Here is a 26,182-nt window from a genome sequence, read left to right as displayed (position 1 = left end):
AACATATTTGTGGCATGGTGCACAGCAAAGGCTGTGGATCCCCTTTCTGCCCCTCTTTCATAGGTTCTCCTCTTCATTCTTTCTCTGGCCCAGCAGGGCTCTGCTCTGGACACTCTCAAAGGCTATCTTTCGGCCATTTCGGCCTTCCTTCGGCTGCCTGACCAGCCTTCTCTTTTCAAGTCCCCCATTGTAAATCACTTCCTTAAGGGCATTACTCACTTGTTTCCTCCTCCTTCTTTCGTGATGCCCCAGTGGGACTTGAACCTGGTTCTTACTTATCTTATGTGTGCTCCTTTCGAGCCACTACATAACTGTCCTCTCAGACTTTTAACCCTCAAAACTGCCTTTCTGGTTGCCATCACCTCTGCTCGCAGGGTGAGTGAGCTACAGGCCTTTTCTTCTATTCACCCTTTCTTGGCTGTTCATCCCGACAAGGTTGTCCTACGCACTAGGCCTTCTTTCCTTCTCAAAGCGGTTTCCTCTTTCCATATTGGACAGAGCATCACTTGGCCCACCTTGTTTCCACCTCCGCATCCTTCTAAAGAGGAAGACAGGCTCCACCGGCTGGATCCAAAACGTGCGCTTTCTTTCTATCTGGATCACACAAAACAATTCCGGGTGGATGACCAGCTCGTTGTTGGTTATGTGGGCGCCAAGAAAGGTCGGGCCGTGCAGACACTAACCATTTCCAGATGGGTCGTTCTTTGCATCAAGATCGGCTATTCCCTAGCGAAAAAGGAACCTCCTGTGGGGCTGCGTGCCCATTCCACCAGGGCGACGGCAGCAGCTACTGCTTGGAACATGGAGTCCCACTTCTTGACATCTGCCAGGCAGCTATATGGGCTTCACTGCACACGTTTACCAAACACTACTGCTTGGACAGCCAAGTCCGGAGAGACAGCCTCTTCGGCCATTCGGTTTTCCAGGACTTTCTGGTGTGAACTTGGTTCGCAGACCCACCACCGGGGTTGGTATTGCTGGGGTATCTATTCTAAGGTGAGGAATCCATAACTAATTGTCTCTTTCAGATTAACAAGTTACTGACCTTTGGTAACGATATGTCTGTAAGAGACATAGATTAGTAATGGATTGCTCACTGCCCCACCCATCCTCACCCTTCTGCGAACTGACTTCTAGGGTAAGGGACTCCCTTTCAGGGCCCTAGTTTTCGTGCACCAGTGGTCAGTGTCTTGCATGGCTCTGCACTTCTGGCGTGGAATGTCGTGTAAAGAACTGACATCAGCGGGCAGGTGCTGCGTCTAAGTAGATACTGTGATGTCATTACGGTGATCATGATGCCAAGGACGAACGTGGAGTCGACCGACGCCACCTACTGACGAGCAGGGGTACTGCTGAAGAAAAATTCTCTGGATCCAGTCTGACGCCTGGGGGTAATTCTAAGGTGAGGAATACATAACTAATCTATGTCTCTTACAGATATATCGTTGCCGAAGGTAACTTGTTCATCTGTTATAAGCCATGAGATAGCGGTAGGAATGTGGTTGCCAAACTATTTATGATTATCCCGATTTCAGGTTTTTTTTTTTTTTTGGTACTATGGACCATTTTAAATGTACCCAACCAATTGCCATAGATAGCCCTCTTTTGACTGAAAATTCAATAAACATATCTTAACAAAATCACTACCTGTCATGCCTTTGCATTGCCTCTGTTATAAAATGTGGCCAAAAGAAAAATAGTGCATCCTGGTTAGCGCTCAGTGCCTTGTCCTCCAACTTAAAAAGATTTTAGGCTCTCATGCACTCCCTCTCTCTTTTAAGTTTAAAAGCTTTATTTCAAAGAAAAGTAGTACAGAGAACAAGAAACCAATGATACAAATTATTTCATTATAAGAGAAAAACATATCAAATGAGGGGCTTATGTACAGAAGAAAAGAAAGCTATTTTACATTTTTAAGGGCATAAGAGAGAGGAAAGAAAGGGGGGAAAAGAGGGAAGGAAGGAAGGTATACATTCTAAAACTAATAAATTAAGAAATTGCATCTTACATCGGAATAAGAACGATAAAAACTAATCAAACTAATATATATTGTAATAATAAAAAAAAGAAAAAAAACAGTAAAAGGCAAGGAATGAGGAAAATAAACGTTCAAGGAGGTTTGAAATTTTCAGTATTTAAACGAGCGTTATCAGTTAATACTAAATGATCTAAATAAGTGGTAAAGGGTAACTAAAATAGATCTCTATTAAGCAAAGGTTTACAAGAGGAGGCAAAAGCAATATCAAGTTGATGCATATGACAGAGGCTATTCCACCAGTGTTGAATGGAGAGTTTTGTTAGTGTTTTCCAATTTAGAGTGATGTGTTGGAAAGCCAAAGCGAGCAGGAGGTCAAAAAGACCCTTTTTATCAGGGAGGTCTATGGAATCAGAGAGACTTCCAGAGAAAAGTAAGGGGATAGAATAGGGAATAAAAATATTAAATAGGCGAGACACATAGGACCAAACTTTCTCCCAAAAAGAGGAGACTGAAGGGAAGAGGAAAAGAAGGTGAAGAAGACAGGTATTAGGGGAACCACCAGTCCAACAGTTTGTAGTAGTAGAGTGAGAGAATTTAGCAATAGAGGTGGGAGTTAGATAAAGCCTATGGTATAGAAAGAACATAGATTGAGTAAGAGAAGTGGAACGAGAGATTTTTAGAGAACGGGGCCAAAGTTTGTCCCAAAAGGTAATAGACCATTCACATCCCAGGTCAGATTCCCATGCGAGTTCCAACTTGGTTTTCATATGCTCTGGATTAGGAGCTGAGAAATATTTATAATAAGAGATGCTTTAGGAACTAAGAGAAGAAGTTTAAGAAGAGAATGAGAGGCAGGGGGAAGAAATGAGGATAGAAGAGAATAGAAAATATCAAGAATGACTGTCATTAGAACAGTAAATTTCTGTAGGAAGGAGCGGGGACATTGAAAAGCGGTCTGAAACTGGGGAAATAAACACGGAGTTAGACCATCAAAAAGGTCTTTGACCCAGGTTATACCTCTTGATCTCCAAGAGTTCCAAAAAATAGTTCTACCATTGATAGTATTGAAGGAGTTATGCCAAATAGGGGAATCTAAAAAGGATTCTTTAGAGATAGGATTGGGATGTAGCAAAGGTTTCAGTAGAGAACAAGTGTGTTTAAACAAAGGGAGAGAAGTAAGAGGCGTTTTGGCAGAAAAGGCCAGGACTTCCTTTAAAGAGAACGGTAATGATAAGGCTCTCTCAATGGAGAGCCACAAGGGAGTGAAAGGGGAGAAGTCAGAAAGGAGCCATTTGTAGGCTTGTCGAAGACAAAAAGATTTATGATATAAGCGAAAATTAGGGAAATTTACACCACCATTTTATTTGGTCCTACGAAGAGAAGAAAGAGCGATCCTTGAATTTTTATTTTGCCAAAAAAATTTAGATAGACGGGAATCAATTTGTTTAAAATAGCAGGCAGGAATGTGAACAGGGAGCATGGAAAGAGTATAAATCAAAATAGGAGTAATCATCATCTTGATTGAATCCAACCGACCCCACCATGAAAGAAAGAGAGGATTCCAAGAGGAAAGTAATTTGTTAATCCGAGACAGGATCGCAGACATATTTAATTTAATAGAAGAGGCGATAGAATTGGAAAACCATATACCTAGATATTTGATTTTGGAACTATTCCATGCAAACCCAGTGTAAGAAAAGGAATGAGGAAGACAAAATTTAGTGAGGGGAAGAATTTCTGTTTTGTCAGAATTAATTCTATAACCAGAAACAAGGGAAAAAGAAGCAAATTCTTGTAATAAGGGAGGAATGGATTTGTCAGGATCGGAAATAAAGAGTAGGATGTCATCTGCATAAGCAGAGAGTTTTAAATGTTGCTCACCGTACGAAAAACCAGAGATTGAAGCATTGTTGCGGATTGAGGAAAGGAAAGGTTCAAGAGCAAGAACAAAAAGAAGAGGGGATAGAGGATATCCCTGACGGACCCCGCGCTGGAGGTGAAAATAAGACGAGATACGACCGTTAACTAATGCTGAAGCTCTGGGGGCTGAGTATAACAAAGATATAAGAGAAATAAATTTAGGACCAAAGCCATGCCATTTCAAGGATGCAAATACAAATGACCAATCCACTCTATCAAATGCTTTTTCAGCGCCAACAGATATGGCCGCTAAAGTTGTGGAGAGAGAGGGGACTTTGTTTAAAACATTAAGAAAAAGCCGAGAATTATCAGAGGTCAACCTGCTTTTGACAAAACCACATTGCTCTTTACCAGCTAAATGAGGTAAAAGAGGATCTAAACGTAAAGCAAGTGTCTTGGCAAAAAGTTTGTAATCAACATTAACCAGAGAAATCGGTCTATAATTTTTGCAAAACATAGGATCTCGTCCTTCTTTATGAATCAGGCCAATTGTGGCTTCTTGAAAAGTACCTTCTGTTTTACCAGAGAAAAAAAAGGAATGAAAAAGGTTTAAAAGCTTAGGAAGGAGTAAGTTAGAAAAATGTAGGTAAAATTCAACTGAAAAGCCATCAGGGCCAGGTGTTTTCCCTTTCTTTAGAACAGACAAAGCAGAGGAGAGTTCATTAAGGGTGAGGTCAACCTCAAGACTAGAAAGATTAAGATGAGACTTGGATAAGGATGGTAATTTATCAAGATAAGATTGAATGAGAGAACTAGAGGGAGGGGACTCCGGGGTGTACAAATCTTCATAGAACAGTTTAAATTCATAAAGGATGTCTTGATCCTTATGAAGAAGAGTGCCATCCGCAGAATAAACAGAGTCAATCAATGTACGATCTTTACGGGATTTAAGGTAATTTGCTAGAAGTTTTCCAACTTTATTACGACCACCATAATAGCTAGCGCTACTACGGAGAAGTATGGAAGACGCATTGTCAGTCGAAGTTTTGTTGAATGCCAATTTAGCGCGAATCAGGGCTGGAAGAACTGCGTTATCCGATGAGGAATACAATTTATGCTCTAAAGCTTTGATGTGGGCCAGGGTAGCTTTATGTTGCTGGAGAAAACGTTTCTTCTTTCTTGAGACAAAGTCTATAATGAAACCTCTTGCAGTAGCTTTAAAGGAGTCCCAAATTATGTAAGGGGTGGAAGTAGAAACGTTATTAATGTCAAAAAATTCATTAGCAAAGGTGGTGAAAGAAGAGGAGAAAAGAGGGTCAAGAAGAAGAGAGTTGTTGAAACGCCAACGGGAGGAACTGGGATGTGGTGGAAGTAGATCAAGGTCAGTTATGATTGGGGAATGGTCAGAAATAACGATAGGTTCAATAGAAGAGGATAATACGTTTGGAGATAAAGATTGAGAAAGATAGATATAGTCTAAACGAGAGAGAGAATTGTGAGGGGGAGAGAAGAAAGAGAAGTCAAGGGAATCAGGGTGAGTGAGCCTCCAAGAGTCAACAAGATGTGTTTGGAAGATAGTATCCAAAAATTGTTTGAGATCTATGGGGTGTAAAACGTGTTTGTGGTTGGCGATCAAGAAAGGGGTCAGCAACTTGGTTACAGTCACCTCCTAAAATGACATTTTCATCTCTAAATTGAATACATTTTTGTGAGATCATAGGCCAAAAGGAGCAATCGGGATGAGTGGGACCATAAACATTAAAACAGTCAAAGAGATATTATTAATTAACAGCTTAGCTAACAGCCATCTACCTTCTGTATCATTTTCTTGCGATATAATTTTACAATTTTGTTTCTTATGACATAGAATTATTACACCATTTTTCTTATTAGAAGTGGGAGAGACTAAAACTGATCCTACCGAGCTTCTCTTCAATTTCAAAGCCTCAGTTTCTGTTAGATGGGTCTCTTGCAGAAAAACCAGGTCAGGGTTATAAGAGGCAAGATGTGATAGAATTCTCTGTCTCTTAATAGGGTTAATGAAACCTTTCACATTCCAAGAAATAACTCTGAATGTAAAACCATCAAAAATACATAAAAAATGACAACAATAAAAACAAAACGTACAATATTAACAGAGATGCAATAAATACTGTAATCAAACTTACAATCCAAATACAAGTACACCATTAGAGAAAAGGAGGGAAAGGGAAGGAAAAAGGAAGAAGGGAAAGAAGGACCAAAAAAGGAGAGGATTGAAAAAAGAGACAATAAGAGAAGACAGTACATGACAACCACCAATGCAATAAAGGAATGTAGATTGAGAAAAATAGAGAGGATGATGACTGTGATACGTACCTTTTAGGGGAAGACGTGCGGGGAGTGGCGACACGAGGAAGACGGCACAACTAACCGGGGAGGTAGCGTCACAGCGGGGAACATATCCGATAAACAGGAAACAGAGAGAAATGCGTTAGAGGATATGAACATATTTTTTTAATTTTTTTAAAGTACCTATAGCAAATAGAAGAATATAAAAGAAGTACAGAAAACAATACATGACCAAAATAGTGCTACGATACAATTATTAACAATAACCTGAAAAGATAAAAAACAATAAGTAAAACCAAGCAAGAGTAAATTCAAAATAGAGGAGAAAGAAAAAGTCAAGGTCTGGTGGTTGAAGAAGAGAGAGGGCCAGAGACATCCATCGACGATGTGGAATGCGACTGGATGAACTTTCTCAGCTCTGCCGGATCCTCAAAAGTGGAGGTTTTATTTTGGTAAGTAACCTTGAATAAACATGGGTGAAAAAGTCCATAACGAGCTCCAAGTGTGCATAAGGGAGGTCGAAGATCCAAAAATTCTTTCCGCCGTTTAGCAGTCGCAGAGGAAACATCCTGAGATAAAAATAAATAGGACCTGACCAGACAAGCTATTTTTTGTGTTTAGCTGCATTTAAAACCAGTAGCAAGTCTGTAAATTTCAAAAACAGAAAAATAACACCTCGTGGCTTGGAAGGAGCAGCTGAAGAAGACAAACGAGGACCCAACCTGTGTGCTCTCTGTATATTCAGATTTGTAGATGCAGGTAGGTCCAGAAGCTTTATGAGAAAATTGTTGAAGAAGGGAACTGGATCATCACCTTCTAAATTTTCTGGAAGACCATATAAGCGTAGATTGTTGCGCCTATTTCTGTTTTCCAAGTCCTCTGCAGATTTCTTTAGCCAAAGGACCTCCTTCTCAAGGACAATTAATTTTGTAGAAACAGTTTGAAGTTCATCAACTTGCTGTTCCACTGTGGAAATACAAGAGTCCATAGAAGCCCACTTAGTGTCCATAGCTTGTAAGCGTGATTTAGTCTCCTCGATAAAGGGGCGCAAAGCGCGAATTTCCTCAAAGATAGTGTCAAGAGAAATCGGAGAAGCAGGCTTTGTTGGAGAAGGAGGGTCCTGTTTAAGGCGTTTATTAGCGGCAGATGATATTTGCGTTTTAATTGATGCTGGTGACGAAGTTGACTTTGAAGAATTGGATTGCGCCATAGTGATAGTTTTCCTAAATACAGCAGCAGAGGGAAAAGATACTGACACTGGAGACTGAGGTGTGGATCTCTTTTGTGTAAGTAATAGTTTCTTGCTCCTGCCCATAGGGTAGAGAAGGAAAAACTACGTGCGAGAAAAAAAAATAACACCAGTGAAGAAGTAGACTCGCAGTGCGTGAGGTAAGCTTCACAAGTGGATGCACAAACAGTTCAAAATACAGCTGTATTGTTATTAAAGTTAAAAATATGACTGGTCAGGCATAGAATGGCAGAAATATAATCAAAAATCAGGAAAGCAGCATAGTAATTGAGGTGTAATGCCAGGACATCCTCACAGGGAAAAACAAAATGGCGGCCGCAGAGGAGATAGAACAATAAAGAGAGGTTTTACCTCAAAATACAAAGAAGTCACCCATTTCAGGCATATGAGGGTGATCAGGAGCAGTTCTGATGCCTAAAACTCTCTTCGATGTGTGGAGAGTTATTTGCCGCGAATTTTACTGCGACATTTCTGCCGCGACACGGAGCTCCGGAGCTAGGCGGCCATCTTGTTTGGCGCCGCGCGCCCTCTCCCATGCACTCCCTCTAAGCTTCTGTCCTCCTTGTGTTTCGTCTTTACTGAATCTGGCAGCATTGCTTCCAAGAGCGGCGAAGACTTCAATGTTTGCAGTCTGATTTGGGATCCCCATGTGCCAGAAATGGACAGCAGTTAACCACTCCTCCTCCTAACAAGTAGGTTTGTGCCTACTTTTTCTAGTACCCATCCTTCTCTATAACTGTTTATTTATTGTCCATTTTTGCTCTGAGTATGAATTGTGTTGGATACTGATGGAAACTACGTGAAAACATAAACTTGCCAATGTTTTTTCGTTATGTAGTATTTACGAGGCATCCCTTCAATTTGCATTGTAGAAGCTGTGTAATGTGAACTCTAACTAAATGGAATAATGATTCTTGTAAAGCACTTTAAATTGAGCACGATTCAGTGTTTCATTGAAGGTTGTTGCAGATGATTGCACAGTTATGGCTGGCTTTGCAATTATGGTGCTATGCACTCTATAAGCAAATGATAAATCAACCAGCTTATTTTATGTTCTTATTTGTTTTCAGTGTCTTAATGTAACACAGCTGCTTCATTATTATGGTCTCAACGTCAACTCTCCTATTTCACCACATCAGTTTACGTACCTCTGTCCAGCGCTACTTTACCAAATTGATCGAAGACTTTGCATCAAGCATTTCCGGGAGCTTCAAGTGGAGGATTTGCCCAAGGATAAGAGTAGTGCATCAGGTATGGTATAAAAGTATATTTAAACAATATTGTGTTTTAATCACCCAGCACTTAACTGTTTATATCCCAGAATATTTGTGTTTGAGTAATAGATGCCCTTGTGCAAGGTGCATGTGCATGTGCTCAATAATACCCATCTTGATGGTGGGGGTTGGGCTCAGTGGGTGGGGTTCGGGGGCATGACAAGATAGCTGTGTAGATGCCTTTGCTGTGGCGCAATCCTGCAGGTGGAGTGTCCCTGATGAGCTTGGTTGGAAGACGGCAGGTGGCAGGCTTCCCCCAAAATGGTGCCTAGAGCTTTACAAGGAACAAGAATAGTAGGGGGTCCTAGAGGATAAAAGGATGCTGGTGAGATGAGAGTATGCCTTGCCAGAGCAGAGCCTTTTGTGGGGAGCTGGATTGGCCCTGCCTGGCAGCTGCATGGAGGGCTTCTCCTGCAGGTGAGATGTGACGGAGCTGAGGCAGAGCGAGGGACTGTCTGGCGCCTACCTGCAGTGTTGTAGACCTCTGGGGAGAGGAGTGTTCCTGAGAGGTGGCACGGCGGCTGAACATGCCGCAGAGGTAGAGGCTGGACACCCAATGCTTGGAAAACGAGTCACTGGGGCAGTTTCTCCATGTAGCACTCTCTGGTAAAACTCCTCCTGAGGCTGATGGGTATAGAAAGGTGAGGCCTCCTGGACAAAGGAACAATGAAAAGAAGTAAAGATGCATGATCATGCGGCAGCCATGGTATCTTACCCCAAAGGAGGTATAGTATAGATTTATGCCAATTGATGGTGTATCTGGACTAGTTGCTGAAGTTCATGCTGATCTGCATAAGTCTATCCAGAGTTGGCTCCGAGTCCATCGCGTAGAGAAGCTTGTCGTCTGCATAAAGAGACACGTTGTCTGCCTTCTGCCCTTGCCACTGCAGGCCCCTGACCAGTGGGTCATGGCAGATCTTTGCTGCCAAGGGCTCCTGTGTACAGGCAAAAATCGGCAGGGATAAAGGGCAGCACTACCTGGTACACCTATGGAGTTGGAATTCCCGGGGTTGCCCACCATTTACTTTGTACTGTGCCAGTGGACCTGAATATAGGGGTTGTATCCATTTCATGAAATATGGGACGAAGTTCAATTTGGCCAGCACCTCGAAAATGTAATCCCATTCCACTGTATCAAATGCTATTTTAGCATTGAGGAACAGAACTAGGGGCTGTTAACTCAAGTTGGCCCTGTGTCCCTACACACCCTGGAGGTCCCGGAGGTTAAGTACTTCAGTGGACCATAAATCCAGTCTGGTCCGGGTGGACCAGAGATTTTATCGCCGTGATGAGGCGCATGGCCCACCCTTTGGCCAGTATTTTAATTTTGGCGTTTAAGAGCGAGATTGGCATAGAAGAGGCACCATCTTCAAGGGGCTTCCCCTCTTTTATATGACCACTATGGTGGCCAGTCTCTGTTGACAGGGCAAAGAGCCACGCTGCTTACTTCCCTTGTATGTACTCTTACTGCTTGGTCTCAGCCTAGATCTTAGAGTTTTGGTGGTGCCCCTGGCCTCAACCAGTGTTGTCGAATCTGTAGCTCTCAGCATGCTGTCCTGCGAGGCTGATCTCTGGGGCCATCCTTCATCAACTGTTGTGATGCTCTGATCCAGGCCCGTCCTGTTGGGGTATTGTAGGTGAGAATGATTCAGAGTTCTTGTTTCTCCCCTGCCCCCCCCCCCCTCCACCCCTTTCCCCCCCCGCAGGCCTCCCACCATTTCCATGTCTCCTCCGAAGACCCAAAGTACCATGTTTTTCCTTCCGCCATCACTCATTACTCGTAGCTTGGCTGGGAACATCATCGAATATTTAAGCTCACGGCCTCTCAATGTTCTCTTGACTTCTTCGAAGCTGATATGGAGTCTTTGGACTTTGAGAGTACAATCCATGTAGAAGCTGATGGTTGCAGAATTGTATTTGAGTGGCGGACCATGGCACACAGCCTGGGGACATCTCGGTCTCTCTAGTTAAATATGTGGGCAATGATGCTACGCTGTGCCGCACCCAGTGTCTGTGGAGGCCCAGGAATCCTGTGTGCCCGCTCTATGGAGAAAATTGTGGACAGATCCTTTAGCTTGAGCGAGTTGGGGCTAGGGTCTTCCAAGAAGAGGTCAAGAGGATGCTGTTTTTCCTCAATCGACCCTCAAAGTCATCCAGCCTTGCTTTCGTTGCTTCTGCTTTCACTCTCAGTACATGCGCATGTGTTCTCAGAATATTAGTTTCTGCATTTAGGGCGGTAATTGTCTCTTAAGCCTCTTTTACCTACTCTCCAATGATTCGGAGGTCTGCCCTGCGCAATATGGCCTCTGTGGTGAGCTAGTCTATCTTCGTCTCCAAGGAACCCTCAACCCCTTGTATTGCCTCCATAATGTCCTTAAGGGTAAGAGTCTTGCATCCTTGGGACTTTCTTGCCTCCCCCAGTTGTGTTTCCCCTGCCTTTTCCTTGGGGCGGGTGTAAATATCCAGCTTTGTTTATTGTGAGGTCTGGGCCGCCCTTCATTGTGTATGCCAATGCACTGTCAAGCTTCTCGGTGGTATGTGGTGGTATTCCCCTCAGCCTGCCAAGGCTAGTCCAATTTATGAACTGTCTTTTGCGGCCTCTCTGGTTTTCCATTGCCAGCCAAGTGGTCTCTCTAGCCTTTTCTGAGCTCAATCAGGGCAGATCACCTTTTTAGAGTCTGTCTGCGCACTCCTTGCCGAACCAGCAAAGCAGCGCCAATAGCGGATGACACCAGAGTGTACTCAGCATGCCTATCTCTATGCCATAATGCCCTTTCCTTTGGGCTCACAGGCCATCTGGTTGTTCGCTATGTCGCCCATCTGACCCCTGTCTGGCTCTGCCTACGAGGGTAGAGTGCATGTCATGTCCTGTGTACCCGTAAGTTACTGCTCGGTGGACCGGCCCTTGTCTCAGGGTCAGCAGGCCTGTCTCTGGTCTCAGCATGGGACCCGCTCCTCCATGGTCCGTGGCCCTGGATCTCACTCACCCACCTGCCCAAGGTAACTGTTTAGGGCCGGGGGCTGGGAGGAAGGGCTTCCTCCTTACCATCGGGACATGCATGGTCCGCCTGCACGCTTCCCCGCCTGTGAGAAGTTGGCCTGGCATATGCTGGTCACTAGTTAAAGTGGCCACCTTGCACCAGTCCAATTCGACTCTTATGGTAGATAGGTTTAAGACAACCTTTTAAAGAAAGCTATCCTAGTGGTAGCTGTGGAGAGCAGCCTTCAGGCTAAGTCTCTGAGGAATGTAAAGCAGCTTGTTTTACCTTATAATCTCTTGAATTACTAAATGAAAGGACACCACACAGGTATATATATAAAATATACATGTATTTATTTCTAACACACTCTACTAATCTCTTTATGAGATTAGAAGTCAGGAACATATGCAAAAATCAACAGTTCACAACAAATTAAGCACTTATATGGCTGGGGTCCTAGGGGCGTACCAGACCATATACTAAAAAAAAGTATAAGAAGAACGACTTGAGAAGAGAGAAGGCCTAGGGCCTTCAGAAGCGCTGGGGCCTCACTAATCCACCCAAGGCAGGTATGTAAAGAACCCACGAGAGACGCATGCAGTGTGAGAACACAGCCGCGGTTCCCAATAGACTTCAATGGAGCAAGTCGCGGTTGGAATTTTAAAGTTTTAGGATACTTCGGGAGAGTCTACAAGCAAGTCACTTACAGGGTAAGTAGTTCTAGAGCCAACACACACAGGAGCACCGTAGCGCACAAGTTACCTCACCCAGGGAAGCCGGGTGCATAGGTGTCTTTTGGTGTCGGGTCGCGGCGTCGTTTTCAATGGGAGCCAAAGAAGACTTGCTGCTTTTGAAGACAGGAGAAGTGTCCGGTGGAATCCAAGGATGGATTCAGAAGAAAGAAGACCTGAAAGCAGAGGAGTGTTCAAAGTCACTTGCCAGTGACCCGGGCCCAGGAAGATGGATGCCCACAGTTGTCGGTTGATTTCAGCTGATCACAGGTGTCTTGACTCTTCAGCCACGAGGTCCAGGAGGCGTCGACGACGACGACAAGGAGCTGGATTCGGCGTGTCCCACGAAGTCTGCAGCTTACTGAGGTGTCGGCAACCGGATTGGAGCCAACAAGCCTTGGCAACAGCAAGTGTCGTGGAAAGTGAAGAAAGTCAGCGGTGCAGACCAGCAACGTCTGAGGGACTCACCCAGCAAGGGTAAGTCACGGCAGGCCTGGAGCAACCAGCGGAGCCCTTTGGTTCTGTAGAAAAGTCTTCTGGGGACCCACAAGCCAGCCGGCAAGGGATCGAGAAGACGCCTCTTGAGGATTTATTAAACAGGAGCCCACGGTCACTCGGGACGAGGTAGGCCTCTGATCTTCGGTGGAAATCCTGCTGGAGGCTTGGATCACACGTGGTCCAATGCACAAGTTCGTAGAACGTCGTGAAGGGATTGCACTCGACAACAGTGCACAGTACCCAGGTATTGCTGTTCCTCGTCACTCGTGGGGTCCACTTACCTCAGCTTCACTGGGGACTCACGATGGCCTCGGAGAAGTCAGGAAATCCACTTCCGGGGCTGCAGGGACTTTGGACTCTGGCGGGAGCGGGAAAGTTTGCGACCGTTGATTCAAAGTTTTGGTGCCTGCCAAGCAGGGGAGACACTCCTTGACTCCAAGGGAGATTCTTCAGTCTTCCAATGGTAGTGGAACGTCCAAGGTCCAGGATTCTTCTTCAGAGCGTCGTCCAGGGATATCTAGTTTGCAATGGCAAGGGTTTCCTAACTTATACTACAAGGAAGGGAGGGACTAGCTCTATGACCCCTCCCTTTGTCCAGTTTCGCGCCAGAGCAGGGGCAGATAGCCCACTGAACCAGTTTGAGCTGGCATATGCACAGAGGAGCCTACTGCTTCCCCAGTGCAGGACTTCAAAGCACTCTAGGAGTGCACCCACCCAGCCCCAATACAATAAATCCTGTCTGGAAGGTGGTTACACCTGTCTGTGACAGGATGCCTATTGTTGGGCCTCCTCCACTGCGAGTTTCGGTCAGCAGCAGGAGGACAGCCCAGTATCTGTGCTGGTGGCATCCATTTTGTGATGCCAGGGCTTTTTCAGGATTCTACTGTGTTTGCACAGTAGGTACATGTCTACTCATCTAGAAGGGTGGGATCATACTCCCACACCAGATACTGGTGTGGGGGTATGATTCCAAAGCATTTGGCACCAAACACGACATGTTTTGATGCAGCCATCTCAGAGTTAGCATTTACCGCGAGGTTATAATGCACTTAAGAGTATATGGTTTAACCGCGTCCACAAACAGCCACAGAGAATAGACTCTGAGGTCTGCATGTAAACCAAGCACCCTGCCCTCAGGATTGATAGGGCCTGCCTTAGGGGTGACTGATAGGCTTATACGTGTGTGCCAGGTGAGATATTGGGAACCTATATCTCAGTGAGGAGTGCTAACACTACCTCACCCAGGCTGCAGTAGCAGGCCTGTGGTGTCAGATTTAGTCTGCTTCCCAGGGGTGGCATAATTCATGCTTCAGCCCCTGGTAGGCCTTTGAAGTACCTATGCCCTTGGTACCTAAGGTACCATATACTAGGGGCTTATAAGGTACCACAGTATCCAATCACTAGTGCATCTAATATGCACTCCAAGTTGTTTAGAGAGAACAGAGAGACTGTGGCCCTGATTAGCAGGGACCCAGCCAGACTATAGCCAGAAACCAGTGTTAACATCAGAAAAAAAGTGGGGGCAACATAAGTGCAGATCCTACTCTCCTACACCGCCCCTACATTTCTGCCTCTCGCCCTTTCAGGGGGTGGGGGGGCCTGTTATCTCCACTGCCTTCAGGTGCCAATTCGGAGTGCCGTGGCCACTCTTCTTTCGGGGACCCGCACAGCCTCTGGGTTCCCCTCGCCAGTCCTTTCCACTGCTCGCCCTCTCCTCACGCTGGGCTACGGCTTTCAATGTCACATAGGCCACACTTGGTCTTATGTCAGCAGTCGCACCCTGGAGGCCGCCGGTCGTAACAGTGGTCCTCCCCCTAACCCCCCTCTTGGTCCCAGCTGCATGGAGCAGCGCTGGGAGGGCAGGGAGTATGGACGGAAAGACAAATGTTAGGGAATTTGCAATGCGGCCATCTTGAACAACAATGGGCCTGTAGGTACGCAGGGGACTTTTGACTGGGCCAGGGGCAATTCCTCCTATATACTAAAGTAGCCCACTCCGCGAAAGGCGTGCGTCCTTCCTTTCTGGAGATTTCTACGAACTCACAGACATTGTGAATGCTGCTGGCCTTACCTGGATGTCGGCATCTGGTTTCTTGTATATATTGTTCATTATGAGAAGATAAACTGACAAAAATGCTGAAAGTACAGGACTGGTGGCTTTCTCATTTGGAGTGGAAGCTCCCAGAGAAGTACTGGACGAGGGCCTACCAGATGGTAAAGACAGTGTGTAGCAGTGCGCAGTTTGAAGTTGCTGCAATATAATTATATGCACATGACGTAATACTCTCAAGTTAAATGGCATGGAGTTTACCCAACTGCGTCCCTGAACTGCGGTACGTGCGGGCACACGAAGGCTGAATACATGGTGTGGTATTTTCCTGCCATAAATGCCTTTTGGGACAAGGTGGCCTGCACGATTGGCATATACATTTCATTGGGGGGAGGGGGGGGGCGCATTATATTTTAGGGGTTCTCCGGAAGGTGGGGAGATGGAAACAAATGAAACAAAAGTTCTTTAGGCTGGGCATAATGCTATTGAAGAGATGTGTCGCCATCCATTGACTAGCCTGAAGACTCCCCCATGAGGGCCAGGATCAGAGATGTCCTAGAATGGGCCGCTGCAGACAAAGGACACATGCAGAAAATTCAGAGCGATGAGGGTCAAGCAGACGACCTGATTGAATGGACAGACTTGATACTGGTCATATTGAACCCACTCAGTGCCAGGCCCCCTTGAATGTGAAGGGCGCTGGGACAATTATGGTAAGGTATGGGAGTAAAACAGCAAGCAGAAAGCAATATTTTCATCCGCACTGAAGGGCATTACGCTAGAGGGGGGTTAATAGAAGTGTATTGTTGTCATTCCAAGCTGTTGTGCTCCTTCCCGGGCTGGATTGGGAAGTGATGGGGAGATATGGTTTCCCACAAGAAATGGATATACAACATGGGGATATTATACCTCGTTATGTAGATTTAAGTACACTGTGGTCTGACCTAAAGGGATGGACAAGTTTGAAACTAGTTGGGAACTGGAAATGAAGGGTGTGATCGCATCGTTGATGTCCTGGCTTGAATTTGTTTTCCTCTGATCTACTTATGTGTACCTTGCTGTATGCTCCTTGTTTACAACTGTTGAAGCAATAAGAAAAAATATAAGTTAAAACAAATCCCAATCCCAGCGGAGTAAATTAATTTCTTTTCAGTTCTCCTGTTGAAAAACATTTAAGAAATAACCCCGTTTCCTCACCCCAGTGCAATCTTGGGCATGGTGGGGATGCAGCATAAAAATATCCTAGAAATATACATATTAGTGTTTGGCTGTTGTCTTCTGCTTTGCTGTTGCCGGTTGGCCAGTGGTGTACAGGAGTCAACAGTGGTGGTCGCCAGCCACCTGAAAAACAGCTGAGCCACGTTCAGGTCGATGTACAGGGAAAGGCGAGGTAACCTTCTTATTTTAATTTAATTGGGAGCCTGAAATACAGACTTCCTATACACATGCGATACCAACCCATACTTGCAACTGGGGAGCACATTGTACATGGGCCGGAGTGGATACAGGTACAATGGCCACACATGCCTACACCCACCACTAGACCCCTTCCAAGAGTCTGGTGGAGCTTCGCTAATTATTGCTTTGTTAGTTGTGATACGTTTGGACGGGGTAGCCTTTGCTGCTCTGCCCTGGGGATGGTGAGTTGATCATTGGGACATTTGTTATTGTTCCTTTCGGCGGGAGGGGGGGGGGGTTTGGTCTGGGTGACTTGGAGCTGTGGCTCTGTGTTTGGTCTGGAAGAGTATGGCCGACAACAATGTCAATCCTACCTCAATGGCTAACAGAAACTAGGGGTTTAACTGTATGACCTGGAATGTTGGTGGGATGGGATCAGCAATTAAGAGACACAACATTCTCCGACATCTCAAATGCAGGGGAATGCACATCGCCATGCTACAGGAGACCCATCTCACAGGAGTAGAGGTGGAACGCTTGTGCGGTAGATGGTATGGACAATTATACGCCACATCGTTCTCTGCATATGCGAAGGGCACACTAATATGGGTCAGGCTGGAACCCCTCCCTAAATGATAAAGAGTGTTGATATGTTCTGGTGAAGGGCCGGTTACAAGGGAAAGAGAGGACACTAGGGAGCATCTGTGCACCTAACTAAGAACAGCTTGTGTTCCTCCGCCCCTGGTAGCTCCTTTGAGGCAATTGGTGGGTGGAGATCTGCTCATGGCAGGGTACTTCAGTTGTGTTATAGATGTGCTCCTGAACCGCTCTACACCCCCACTCCCACACATGGAGCACCAGCACATAGACTAGAAGTTGGCCTTAGATAGTGGACATAGCACTGGGTACTGGCAGACCTGTGGCGCACCCAACATGTCATTGAAAGAGAATACTCTTATTGTTTCCATATTTATGCTCTTCACACTAGAATAGACAGATTCCTGTGCTCGGAAAAGCTGAGCCAATATGCGCTCTCTACTGACTACCTGCTGGGATGGACAATCTCTGACTAAGGTCCCTTACTTTTGGGGTTCCGACCAAAAGATGACAGACCGGTGATCCCTTTTTGGCAGCTTCGACCAACGTCAATAGACGACGCCTATTATAGGAAGTCACTTCACACTATCATAATGGAGTATTTTAAAAACAACAAAGACACAGCGTTGTTTACCATAATCGAATGGGAAGCTTTCAAGGTTCTGATACGTGGCCACTGCATATGTAGGGAACTTAATGAGGAATTAGGCACACTGGCAACCTGTCTACTGGGAGGCCTCCCCAGACCGAAGAGGCGCAGAGTAGGCTGTAGATTTATAGACCTGCCGCTTGCCTTGCCCAAACATAGAATAGCTATGGCATGGAGATCTGTACAGGGACCAGTGTATAGACCTGGGTTAAACATGTCACAACATAGGCTGGGGCAGAAGAAAGAGCCCTACTTTGAGAGGATGCCAGAGGGATTCAAAGGCAATGCATGGCTGAGTTATGGACCGAAGTTATGGCAATCTGGGACCACCCGGGAGATGATCTAGCCTCTGAACAGGACAACTCGGATGATCACGTGGGGGAGCCCAGAGACTTGACTCAGACGGGGAGGACAGAGGGGAAGGTCACAAAAAGGAATAGATGACTTTGGAAGCCAGAATATTCCACGTTGTACCCCTTAACATGTGTGACTTATGCATGTCGACATACATGGCTTCTTTAACTGCCTACATCCCACACCCCTAGACTTCAAACTATCTGCTCCAGACACCTCATGACACACATACCCCGATAGCTACTACCAGACTACAACGAGCATGGCCTGCCACTTGAGGACTAAGACCTACACTCCCGGAGATACATTTTGTTTTATCTTTTGTTGTTTCTTCTTTATTAACTTTTATGATTATTTTCCTGGTTTTCCCTCATCCATTGGCTTTATCTTCAAGCCATCTAAGACATGCCACACAAGATCAGCTTGGGGACCGGACAGGAAACTGGAAAAGGGTGCTCTGATTATTGTGTAGAAGAGACACTGGTACTTAATGTTAATTTTGGAAATGTGATGTCATAATAGTCATAGGCGACTAGCCACTGTACACCTAAAGTACATACATTGCTGCATGTAATTCAAGTCTACCTGTGTTAAACATACACCTGTATATTCTTTGTCGGCTTAAAATCAATGAAAAAGTCTTGGACTAAAACAGTCATTTTCCCTCATGTAAAAGTTTCAATAAATGACAGTAAACCTATCTTTAAAAAAACCAGTATACGGATAAGAACATTGGAATGTTGAGAACTGCATTGAAGACAAGTGAGCAGAAGCAACCTATATAAACTGAAATAGGCACACTGCTTTCAAGGTTTCAGTGCCCTAATACACAGCCTCTGACCTTCTCTTTCCCCTGCCTCTTGAAATTATATTAATCCGGCAGATGAAAGCTAAAGGCAGAGGCTGTGGAGGAGAGGACACGCAGCCTTCACCCCCCTTCCTTCTGTAGCTCAGTGTCACTAGAGTTTCAGAAGGAGGGAGGGGTGAATGCTGCTCAGCTCATGGATCTTCTAGGCTTCGCTGAACTACAGAAAGCAGTTTAGCCAAGCTGGGGAGAACCAGGGACTGACTTCAGCCCTCTTTCACAGGTCTTGCTGTGACTTTTCAACGGCTAACAGCCACGGCCCTGTGTGCGGCTGTTAACTGTAGACCATTTGCAGCAAGAGCTGTGAACTAAGGTTGAAGAAGCGAGGGTAATTTCAACCCTCCACCCCCTGGGCTCCGATAGGCCTTTGTTTCTCTAATTAAAACATTCTGCAGTCGTAGGGCAGAATTTTCTATAGGTTTATAGTGCTTTACATGAGCACCAGTTGCTTTACAGACCAACACATTCATTTTCTGTTAGGCACATGAAGATTAAGTGATTTGCCCCGAATGACAGGATGTTGAGTGTCCCTGCCGAGACTCTAACCCAGTTCCACAGCGTTGAGGTCGACCGCTCTAGCCGTAAGATCACATCCTCTCCACAGATTAAATATGTTTACAGTTTGTTGCTGTGTAAAATTCTTGCACGTCTGGGGGTTGTCACTGTAATAGATATAGTTCCTCTGATATCTACTGAAAATTAGTGCTGTTAGTATTCATTTTTTAATTCAGTGTTCAAATCCCCAACACTAAGTTTATTATGTACAGATGCATCCACTGTACATATAGTTTTAACCATGTAGGCTCATAATTGTTGCTCCAAGTGTGCACCATGTTAAATATGAATATACATACGAACGCTTGTGTGCGCCACATCAAAGATTTGTCAGTTTTACATATGCATATGGCACTGTGATTAATATTATCTCCATTAGACTATTTTGAGGCATTGTTAGAAACGGGGTAGCATGGTGTGGAGCGGGTAGGCCAAACTCGGAGGCATTGTGTAAAGCTTCTGCGCAGCACACTCATACCAGCGACACACCAGGCACACTACAAAAGAGAGTCCACACCAGGTTGCATGAAAAACAGCATATGTATTATGCAGAACACGTCGCAAGGTAATCACAGTGGTAACACTGTGCCAACTGGCACCAGGTAGTAGTATACAGGGGGACTATTTACACAGCAGGGCCAATCGGGACGCTGCCAGAGTCATCACAAGCACAGGAATAAATGTGAGATCAGCAATAAAAATGTCACAGCCAGTCACTACTGGCAAGACCATGCAATAAGCATAAATCAGGTAGGCATGAAGTATAAAACCTATCCTGCATAACATTAGCAAAAATCACATTAACAGTAGGCCCAAACATGGGGCGTGGCTGAAGGCGTCAAGATGGCGGTCGCACTTTGAGAGTGCTCTGGATCCCCTCCGTCATCCGCCTTCTTTCTGCCCCCAACCGCAACCATCCACCTTCGATATTCCTAGCAGCAATTTCTGGGCCTTACCTGCGTCGCATCGCAGTGCTTGAGTCCCAGATCGGAACCTCCCAGCCAGTTCTGTCCTCCTGGCCGGCCACGGCTTTCACAAAATGGCGGCCCCTCCGGCGTCCCACTCCGGCGCTGCTGAGCTCTGGCGCTGAGGATTTCTGTGAGGAGTGTCATGCCCGGTGGTTGTGGCGGCGGAGGGGCGCTAGGGCCGGAGTTTTCGTCACTGTGAGCTGCGGGGAGTGGCTGTCCCGGGTCCGCGGTGAGGCAGCGAGTGTGGTGAGTGCGATGCCTGGGGCGTGACGGTGCTCGGCTGCCGGGGTCGGGCAGCTGTGTTGGGGGAGGCTGGAACTGTGGCGGGTTGTGCCTGAGACAGGGGTGTGGAAATTTCTAAAAAATCTACTTGGCCAGGGGACAAAATGTTACACAAATCTACTTGTCCTGGAAAGGTAACTACTTGCCCCACCTACTCCATAAATCACTATGGTAGGTCTGCACGGAGAGACCCTGCACTGCAATCAGTGCAACATACTGTGCAATATATATTTCAAGTGCAAGTCCAATTATGCAGGGCATGGTCATGCACTCTTAAATGCAACTGTTCTGGCTGGCTGTACAGCATGTGTGCAGATGTGTCAGTGTGCACTGCATTCAATTATCAACTATTTTGCATGTAACACATTTTCATATGTAGAGAAATAGTACCTAGAGGCAGAGGGCAGACTGCATTTCTTGAAGTGTTTTTGGCACAGTCCAGAGTGACTGTCGAAATATGAAACTCTAGGACAGAAGGGTGTTCTCCATCATAGGGCCTACTCATAGCTGATCAGCTTCAAAAATCCTCAGATGTGATGCGCTGATAAACGTATGGATGGGAATAACTGCACTTCTTGGCAGAGCTTATGAAGTTTCATGGGGCAGCAAAATCACGTAGCAGATACCCTATGGTTCACTGAGGCAGTATCCACAAGTACAAATACACAAGAGGCAGGTGTGATGTTATTATATTATGGTGTACTCTCTGCTACATCTCCACATTCTTCTCCCACACAAAGAGCACATGCAGCACTGACAGTAGCTGTACAGGGTGCTCTCTTGCAATTAGTAATGGCTGCAGCAGAGTAAGCTTCCCTAACATGAAGAGGTGCAGATCAGCAATGGGTGTTCAAGTTTGTCTCCTTCAGGTATGTAGGACATGTAGCAGTCACGCAGCTGAAAAGCAAGTGTTAGTCTCACAGCGAAGGTAAGGAGTGTTAAGTTGAAAAGACAATAAATCTAGAAGTGGAAAGCTGAGCATCATTGAGACGGGGACTTGTGATTAACTGCAACCACTCAACATTTCTTGTCACACCCATGGCAGCAAGTCCCAAATACTGTATTCAGTGGGCAGTGGGAGTGCAGCGGTGGTAGCAGGCCCAGTGTACAAGGCTGGAGACGGTGCTGTCTGCTCAGTGGTTGAAGTGCATTAAAAAAAAAAATGGGAACTGTGATGCTGAACGAAATGGGGGAGGCAAGGTGAGTGAATCTGGGGGCAGGGTAAAACAAAATACTTTCTAACTTTTTGTGGTCTTTCACCTTCAGGTAACTACAAGTATAATAATGGACAGCTTTCATTGAAATGAAAGTTATGTTGATCAGTGGGAAATGCGGGATCAGACATTATGAAACCTCTATTAGTTCATGCACTGACCAAACCATGAACATTTAGCGCAGCAGGCAGGAATCTCTGACAGACCATCCTAAACACAGGCACCCTCATGTGCAGACTGCACATGCATCCCTATGCACGGGTGGCTGTGCAAGTTTTTGCTGCAGATTTCTGATGCTAGCCACAGGCAGCCGTCTTGCAGGTCACTGAACTCCACCAGAGACAACATCAAACTGTCAAAGAGCTGGGTCAACCCTTGACTACCTGGGGTAGAGGTGGAGGCTGTGAGGTGCCTCGCCACTGGGTCTCTGCTGAAAAAGGTTGTGGTCACCGGAGGTGGAAGGGGTGGGTTCTGCTCACATGCAATGAAACCGCTCTGTATCCGCGGGCCTGTCTTGGAGGCTTTGATGCACCTAGTAGTGACACAGTGAACCAGTGACAATCTGGGGTTATGACCCTGAAAACCCCCAAAAATCATTTCTGTAGTCAGAATAAAAAATAATGTGGAGGGGCAAGTGCAGGCATCAAGAGGGATTTTGGACTGGGCATGAGGTTCTGGGGCGACAATAGGGGGTAGAACAGGCTAAACATTCTTCATGTACCTCTAATGTAACCAAGCATTGAGGGCTCTTTGCCTAAATAGAGCTTGAGAAAATCTGATCACATCAGAGTGAGACAGACACGGAGTGAGACAGACACGGAGTGAGACAGACACGGAGTGAGACAGACACGGAGTGAGACAGACACGGAGTGAGACAGACACGGAGTGAGACAGACACGGAGTGAGACAGACACGGAGTGAGACAGACACGGAGTGAGACAGACACGGAGTGAGACAGACACGGAGTGAGACAGACACGGAGTGAGACAGACACGGAGTGAGACAGACACGGAGTGAGACAGACACGGAGTGAGACAGAGAGAGAGAGAGAGTGAGAGAGAGACAGAGTGAGAGAGTGAGTGAGAGACAGAGTGAGAGACAGACACAGAGAGACACTAGTGAGCGTGTATTAGTGCAAGGAGGCGTGGAGTTGTTGGTATCTTTATTGCATGTTTAGTAGTTGATATAGTCTAACTTAACTCCCTGGAGCAACAGGAAGGATTAAAGAGAACATTTTTATAACCGCAGGAACACTCCAACTTGAGGTACTTTAGCAAAAAACAAATTGTGTGCGTGGAGTCTGTGAAGAGGTTGCGAGGACTAGTGGTTAGTCGGGCATTACTGGGTTGTGCACTTGTGCGCAGTTCGTGTTGATATTTTTCAGTTAGTTTATGACACACACAGTCTGAGCAGCAGGGAGCAAGAGAGAGGGTCGTTTTAGAGCTGAATATAACTAAGGTGTGCAGGTTACAAGACTGAAAGGAGTAAATTTCACTATGACAAAGTACTGGAATTCGGCTGCTGCAAGGCGATTAGTGACTCAGAGCTCATGGACACGCTACTACAGAGTGCTGGGGCGTCTCTTGCAAATGCTGCATGGCTCCTGTGCAAGCCAACATGCAGGACATTCTGTCCCAGGGGAGTGTTAGAGGCAATTGGCCAATTTTCTATTCTATAAATTCCACCAGTTCCGTTGTAGCTTCTAAATACACAATAGTTACAACTGACGTTAGAGCACTAGTGGGAAATGCTTTTCTTTGTTGTCTCCTGGAAGAAAGAAGACAATGTGTGCCCCCGAATGCGCAACATGTAATGTGCCAAAGGGGGAGGGTGCCAGGCGTCCTCTGATTGAACTGATGTGGTTTGACCCCTACAGTTAAACTGCAAGTAATGAGCTGCGAGAAACATCTTAGGAGGGGCTTTGGGGAGAAAGAGACCGGGCCGAGAGGCGCTTGCAGCACGTGGCTGCACGAAGCAGTCACGATCCAAGCAGTTATTAAAAAAAATAGCAGAAAAATAATGCAAAGGAGAGAGAACGAGACTAATACTGTTAACTCGTGTCACATTGTGTGTAATGTGAGGCGCATACTATATTAGCCCACCAATGAATGAGTGTCCGATTCGGGACACTGGAATTTCTCTTTGTCTTTACATATATTATGTAACAGCACACAGCAGCTTACTGTTCACCACCTCAATTCTCATCCGGGCAAAAAGTAGCCGACTTCGATCAGGCACTTTGCAGGCAACGGATAGCAGTTTCTGTCGCACTCTTATAGAGGAAATTAATACAATTCACATTTCCGCCCACCACTTTTAATATTCACCAGCTTTCACAGGCAATATGCGGTAAAATAAACAGATTGCTCGTTTGTGCTAATGCTATTGTGTGGTGATACTGAGTGCGGGAATTTTAAACGTTTACGCCCCAGTACAATTCTTTAACACCACATTTAGTATAATATACGTCACTGCATAGCTGTGCTCCACTTTAAAAAAACAGTCCGCTCCAAACCCCAAGTTAACACACTCTGTTTTCTCGTGTGGAATCTGAACAGGGCACTCGGTAATGCCGTTATTTTTACTTCAATCCGCTGAGCTCTCAGCAGGATGTGTGCATTGCCTCTTCCCTTCGCAATCAGCAAGATAAAGTTAACTGTATTTCTACCCCCCCGGATGCCGCAAGCTCACTTGGCATTAGCCTGGAAACATTAATGCCCCCCTGCCTCCTCACCCCAGTTTCAGGTCGCGCCACCATCAGCGAGATATTTGTGCTATCCTCCTGTGTTGAAATGGAGATATGTTCTGCACGTCCACCCCATTGATCTTAAGGAAGCAAGACGCCCGATTGCTGAGATTGCCGCTTGTTGAAACTGAAGTTTCAGTCCCCCAGCCAATCACTGGCTAGAGCCCAGCCACGGGCTGCTAGCCAATCAGAGGTCTCAAAATCGTTTGCAGCTCCCTGCCAGCCTTTCTGATTGGCTGTGAGACCCAGAGTGTCCACAGCCGGTATCATGTACGCGATTTAATGTCTAGTTGTCCTTCGGACAAAATAGACATTACATCTTCTTGCCCGAGGTAAAAATCAACATGGTTCGGGCGTCGGGCGATATGATTTCCCCACCCCTGGCCTGAGACCTGCGGGCCCCGCAGCTATCCTGAGTGCTGCAATGTGTTTCTCCCCCATCTCCCCGAGCGACGAGGCCTGAGCTGCGGGGGGGGTGTCCAGCGGGGCCGCGGCGGCCTAGCTTGGTGCAGTTACTGCTGCTGAAGGGGGGGGGCTTGAGAAGAGTCGCTCTGTCTGCCCAGCATCGCCCATACAATAGCTGACAGAGAGAGGCCGGGGACTGACTCTGGGGAGGCCTGGACGGCTGGGGCTGTGGGTCTCAGCCCACCCTTGCGGCGGCCTTCCGTCTGGACTATGTTGGCACCCTTCCTCTCCTCTGGGCCTGGACATGCTCTACCATTAGAAGGGGCCTGAGGTCATGGGCTCCTTTGCATGCCTGTCCGTCGCCGCAGCCTAGGGCGGGCCTCACGCACAGCTCTCTGCAGTTCCACCCCAGGGACAAAGGGGCCTGCCCAGGGCCGGTGGCAGACTTTTGGCCTGTGGGGTGGTGGAGCGCGCTTGGCCTTGCTGCTGGGCCACCTGACCGGTTCCCCCCCCACCCCGCCGGGGGTGAGTGGTTGTTCGGCTACCAGATCGGGTGGCGGGGGGGCGGGCTCTGGGCCCGGCTAGGGGCCTGATTGGGCTCCTGGGGTCGCTGGAGGCTGCGGGGACAAGTAGAGGGACCCGCTGCTTGTGCTGTGGAGATTCTTGGTAAACAGGGTTGGGGACTGGGGATTGGCCACCATGTCGGGTGGCGGGGTGGACGGGTGACTTGGTGCCCCTGCCCCCCCTCCTCTCCCTTCCTTGCCGCCATACGCTTCTGCTCCCTCTACAGTCTGTGACCAGATCCTTCTATCCTCCATCCGAGCCGGTGACAAGCTAGCTCCTTGCTCACCACTGGTTATGCTCGCCTGGGCCACCCGGACCCGCTTTCCGGCGCTGGGGGGCTTCCAGTGGGCACTCCGGCGCTCTCAGATCCTCAGGTGCCGGGGATTGGGGGTGCTTCCCTTGACCCTCGGCTGGTGGAGGCCTCTGGAGGGGAGCGATGGAGTGGATGTCGGCCACTGTATCGGGTGGCGGCGTGAGGGCGTCTCCTGCCCCTCCTGGTTGGTCTTGCAGGCCTTGCTTGCCCCTCACCGCGCTCCCGGTCGGGGAGGGCCCTCCTCGGACCGGATGGTTGGAGTTTGAGGATCCCCTTCACACCTGTCTCCGGGCCTCGCCCCCTGGAACGGCCCGTCTGTT

The 26,182-nt window shown here is 46.8% G+C and overlaps 1 protein-coding gene across 9 annotated transcripts in view; it reads left to right on the top strand.

The window, feature by feature from the left end:
• SLC39A10 (solute carrier family 39 member 10) overlaps window positions 1–26,182 on the top strand; it is a 449,258-nt gene that overhangs the window by 176,127 nt on the left and 246,949 nt on the right. For all 9 annotated transcript variants that reach the window (XM_085648771.1, XM_085648766.1, XM_085648773.1 and 6 more), the window contains one exon: window positions 8,489–8,669. In XM_085648771.1, the coding sequence (XP_085504897.1) occupies window positions 8,489–8,669 (181 nt within the window). The remainder of the gene's footprint in view (window positions 1–8,488; window positions 8,670–26,182) is intronic.

Source organism: Triturus cristatus, chromosome 3_2 (genome assembly GCF_964204655.1).
Source record: "Triturus cristatus chromosome 3_2, aTriCri1.1, whole genome shotgun sequence".
Lineage (NCBI taxonomy): Eukaryota > Metazoa > Chordata > Amphibia > Caudata > Salamandridae > Triturus > Triturus cristatus.
The sequence above is the reverse complement of the archived record's forward strand: the minus strand, read 5'-3'. Positions and strand labels throughout refer to the sequence as shown.